The 5,031-nt window shown below is 39.0% G+C and overlaps 1 protein-coding gene across 1 annotated transcript; it reads left to right on the top strand.

The window, feature by feature from the left end:
* Positions 1 to 512: 512 nt before the first annotated feature.
* On the top strand, positions 513 to 4,937 carry LOC114540593. The gene is made up of 3 exons (XM_028560717.1): positions 513 to 2,664; positions 3,475 to 4,071; positions 4,813 to 4,937. Exons 1-3 carry the CDS (start codon positions 513 to 515, stop codon positions 4,935 to 4,937), a joined length of 2,874 nt encoding a protein of 957 aa, XP_028416518.1.
* Positions 4,938 to 5,031: the final 94 nt, after the last annotated feature.

Below are 5,031 nucleotides of genomic sequence, written 5' to 3'. Positions count from 1 at the left end.
TGCTTACAGTTCTATTCCGGAATATTTGTGGTTTTCCATCAACAGGATGGAGTGTAATGCCTCCAGATACTGATAGATCAACGCAGGCGAATATCACAAGAATTAAGTGTTACAGAAATGAAGTTATTGCACATGTAACATCCACTCGAGTTGACAATTCAACATTTGAGTCTTTATGGAAGAAAATCTCCCAGGCGATAGTAGAATTGGGCGTTTCTCAGAGTGATGCCGACGATTTAGAAAAATGTCCTCTTGGGCCTGAAGAAGAAGTGTATGTGCAAAAGCTTAAAGATTGGAAACTACACGAAGATGAGTGTATTAAATTGCTTAAAGCAATTGAAGCGGGTGTAAATAATATAACACAACTCACTGAAGAGACGCGCGATAGAGTAAATGAGACGCACGGTGCAGTAAATGAAACGCGCGATGCAGTAAATCAAATGCGCGATGCAGTAAATCAAATGCGTACGCTATCAATACCCGGGGACAGCAATTCTCAAAAAAAATCCCGCATGGAAAGTGATGAAGATTTATTGCGAAAACTTGCTAAGCATAATTTTATCGGTAAAATTCGAAGAAAAGTGAATTTTTTCGTTCCTGGTACAAGAGAGTGGTTGTTAGAGAAAGTTAACGAGTGGTTTCAAATGTGCGACAGCGATTCGAGAGTAAAGTTAATAACAGCTGGACCAGGATTTGGTAAAAGCGTTTTTGCCGCCAAAATCTGTAAAGATTTTGAGAAGAATGGAAAACTGGCTGCTTGTCACTTTTGTGATTTCAGTGATTCAAACCTAAGAGATCCTATGGTGATGCTACAGTCTCTCGCAAGTCAGATGTGTGAGAATGTCCCTGGTTTTAAAGAGAGGCTTCTTGATCAGTTAAAGCGACCTTATAAAGTTCAAAATCTAAAAGATGGCCTGCGAATATATTTGCAAAATCCCCTAGATGAATTGCAAATAAAAGAGCCGCGTTTAATCGTGATCGATGGCTTGGATGAAAGTGCTGCAGATAATAAGAATGAAATTACGCATTTGATTGCTGAATATTTTCCTTATCTTCCCGAGTACATCAAAATCTTGGTGACGAGCAGGCCAGAGATTTCCGTTGCTGATCTAAGACTAAGAGACGATCAAAAGACAGACATTTCCAATGTTGATGACAACAATAACTTAGATCTTGGACTTTATTTTGAAAAATGTTTTCCAACTTTAGTCGAAAGGCGAGTGGGTTGGAGTGGTATAAGCGGTTTCTTAAAGGATAATTCATATCTTCTTGACATTTCCGGATATGGAACTAATAGTTTACTTTCCATTTTTGTTGCCAAATGCCAGGGCTCATTTCTCTACGCATATCAATTTCAATCTGGGCTAAGAGCTCGCTATGATCTTGAAAATATAACAAATAATGAAGTTATGGAGTTTCTCCCTGAAGGACTGAATTCTATTTACCAAGGATATTTTAAACGCCTTGAAGACGAGCTTAACGCCATAAAACACGAAAAGTTCGATGTGTTGAATATTTTGGCAATGCTGGCTGCTTCCGAAGGACCTCTTCCCCTCACTTTCGTAGCTCAGGCTTTTGGTTTAGCTCCAGATTGTCGCGAAACGAAAGACATCATCAACAAAATTAATGAAACCGTATCGTGCTTGTTGTACGTTTCAGATGACATGTTAACCGTTTTTCATAAATCCGTTATTGATTGGCTTCTAGCAAAGGGCTACAAAGATCACCAGTATACTGTAAAGGTCGATGATGGACATAGATCGCTTTGGCTTTTATGCGAAAAGGTTTTTAAAGAAATTAAAGATAAAGGTGTTCGCTCAGGACTTGAGGTGAATTTTACTGATGACGTAAAATACGCTCTAAATCATGGTTTAAAACATGGTTTAAAACATCTTGAAAAGTGTAAAATGGAGGAAGGTGTGTTTTGGTCAGTTGATGCTATTATCGTCGCTTATATGTTAGCTATAAACGATCCTAACGATTTGGTAAATTTCTGGCGCACATTACTGCAATGTTCCTGGATTAAAAACGAAGATTTACGCGCCCGCATTTCGTACCATGTCATTGAATTTGACGATTTGAACGATAACATTGACTACCATTCAATTAAAAAGACAATATTTTCACAATGGTATTTACAAGCGGTTCTTACACATTCTCCAGAAGGTTATTTCAGTGATGATGAGAAGAAAGTCGCGGAGACGCTACTATCAAACCTTTCACGTTTTGTCGAGTCGAATTCTTACGATGTTTCGGTTTTGCCGCGACCATTCTGGAAATGCGATGGATATGATTTTATTACTGCTGTTGCTTTATCTAACGATGAGAAAACTGTAGCAGTTGCAGCGGAAAATGATATCTACGTGTTTTCCCTACCAACTTTAGTTGAAATTATGAGTTATTCAACAAAATGGGAAATCATTTCATGCCTCACATTTTCTCCAGACGATTCGCTCATATTATTTGGTGAACTGGAAACGGCATTTAACATTGCTGGAAGAAAGGAAGTTCCATTTTTCCCTGGAAATGAAGAGGTGTTCCTGTACTGTGCATTTTCCCCTAACGGCAAAAGACTGGTGACTAGTCACGGTTTAGACACCATTAAACTATGGGACGTTGCTAAACAAACGCTGCTGTCGTCGCTTTGTGCTGGATTTCCTGTTGGTTGGTGTTCTTTTAGCGTCACAGGGTTATTTATTATTGCAAATTCAGAATCCTATTATCCGGGTTATTCGTTTTGTGTTTGGAACGCCATCACATTGCAAAGAAGTGATAAGCGAAAATTATCTCACGGGGAAAGGGAGAAACGGGTTCTGTTAAATAGTAGGAAATGCGAACGATGTTTTCAGCGAGGATTTAAGGAACCAAATTCTAAACACTTAGAAATAAGGTTAACTGGTGATGATGATGGAATAGATTGTATAATTTCGCGTCGGTGGATCTGCAAAGGTGTGGAGTGTAATTTTTTTTCGGAAGAATTTTGTTATGCGAGTGACACAGAAAGTATTCCTTTGACTGCGATTGTCGCTTGGAACTATCTTGTTAATGATCCTGACTTTTCTTTCCGTGCAATCAAAATACCAACTTATAATGTGTGGCTCTATTCAGATGATGAAAAACTAATTCTCTTTAAGACATTAGCTCCTAAACAAGAGCAATCCTGTCTGTCACAGCCAACGGAAGTTTATTCGAGTTCGTTTTCTCCTGACGGCTCTCGACTTGCATCCTGCAACTCAGATGGATATATCAACGTATGGAATGTCTATACCAGCCAAGTCGAACAACGTTTCAAAAGTAGTAATTGCCGGTCAAGGTTTTTATGCTGGTGGTCGGAAGATTTCTTTTTTGTGATTGGGGAATTTAACGGGTTTCTCTTTTCCACGCGATACCCGGTAGATGAGAAATTAAGGATCCTATCTACTCACGGTCAGCACATGGCGCTTTGTCGTTTGGTTTCGAAGTGTGACCGCCCAGTTTCTGGGGTTGGTTTTTCTGAAGGATTTGTCAGCTTGGGTCTCGAAAGGAATGAACCCGTGAAAGTTCTTGATGTCAGAGATGTTGACGGTCTTGTAATGATCAATTTACCTGGAATTGAGCCTGAGATGGAAGTGGAAATCCCGCCTGGTGGTGCCTTTATTTCTGGTTGTAATAAGAATAAATGTTATATTTGGAAAAGGAATACTGAGAAACCAAATTCATATGAAGTCTTTTATCACCGTGACGCTGGAAGGTCTACCAGATTTTCTTATGTCGTAATTTTCAGTAATGATTCCAAAGTCGCAATAGTTATGCATTTGAGTTCTAATGAGAGTCAGATAATTGATCTGGACACTGGTGATTCTCAAAATATAACTCCTGCATTTCAGCCCATTCCTCATTTGAGCCGGTCATTTTGTATTCACAAGAGTAGAATTGTGTTAACTTTATCTGATTACCTGATAGCATTTCATGACATGGACTCTGGCGCGATTCTCAGCACTTCCTATCAACGATACATGGAGACTTTAAGTCCAAGCCAAACAATTCAACTTTCCCCAAAAGAGGACGTGCTGGCTTTTCCTGACAACAAAGGTGATATGGTGTTTCTTCGACTGTCTATTCCACCAAATCCTTAGTTGGACGATATTAAGCGAAGTGCAGTAGCTTCGTTGGACGATTTTGAGCGATAAGTAAACAATTGCAAACATTCGAGAATATTATGATTTTGAGCGAGTTTCAGAAACGATATTGAGCGAGTAGTGAATCTTCTCTTTAACCGGAATAAAGTCGGCTTGCGAAAAAAGGTTTAGACTGCTTTGAGGAAAATCTACACAAAACTGTATATTTTCTTACATGTTGCGTTGCCCCGCAAGTTGTTTATACCAATTAAAAGCGAATATCTTCGTTCTTAAAAATAACTGAAATGAACTCGTTCACACGAGGACGAAAACCAATAGGAGAAGACTTAGTTGATTAAGACTTTGTTATGAACGACAGATTATTGGAGTTGATTTTTCAGTTATAGGATATTTTATAATGGATTTAGTGAACAATAACATGAAAAACTATCATCAAGAACATTGTTTCTGGGCTGCGGCTAGACTTTGCTTGGAGCTGGTCTAGAATGGAGAAGTAAGACACCTCCTTCCCTTCGTTTGTCTGGGAGTTCACCTTGGGCAAGTGATAGCACTCCCTTGCCTGCCTAACTGGGGTTACAGTTTGTTAAACAAAGCAAAGATGATATCTTGAATACATCTGCAAGAAACAAGTCCTAAAAAACTGTGACCAATGCCAGTCGTATGATGGTGTTGTTTAAGATGTTTATTATGGTAGTTACAGTCATGTTGGTGGTGATAATTCTAATCTATGATGGTGGTGATGGTGGTGGTTTCTACGATGGTGCTGATGGTAATTGTGCTGGTTATGAAAATGATGGTAGAAATGGACCTTTTGCATAATGGACCAACATATGATCTAGGCAACAAGAAGGGAACAAATCACCACAGCTAAAAAGAGCATACCGAAATTAGTATAATTGCCACGTTTGGTTGC

Source organism: Dendronephthya gigantea, unplaced genomic scaffold (assembly GCF_004324835.1).
Source record: "Dendronephthya gigantea isolate DGI-Jeju-01 unplaced genomic scaffold, DenGig_1.0 000242F, whole genome shotgun sequence".
In the NCBI taxonomy this organism is placed as follows: Eukaryota; Metazoa; Cnidaria; class Anthozoa; order Malacalcyonacea; family Nephtheidae; genus Dendronephthya; species Dendronephthya gigantea.
Note: the sequence above shows the minus strand (reverse complement) of the source record. Positions and strands in the feature narration are given on the sequence as shown.

Excerpts from the sequence above, each read along its gene's own strand:
- LOC114540593 (XM_028560717.1), top strand. The coding sequence starts at position 513 with ATGGAAAGTGATGAAGATTTATTGCGAAAACTTGCTAAGCATAATTTT. Across the intron at positions 2,665-3,474 it reads TTGTGCTGGATTTCCTGTTG|TTTCTGGGGTTGGTTTTTCT; the intron begins GTTGGTGTTCTT and ends GTGACCGCCCAG. Across the intron at positions 4,072-4,812 it reads GGCTTTTCCTGACAACAAAG|TTACAGTCATGTTGGTGGTG; the intron begins GTGATATGGTGT and ends TTATTATGGTAG.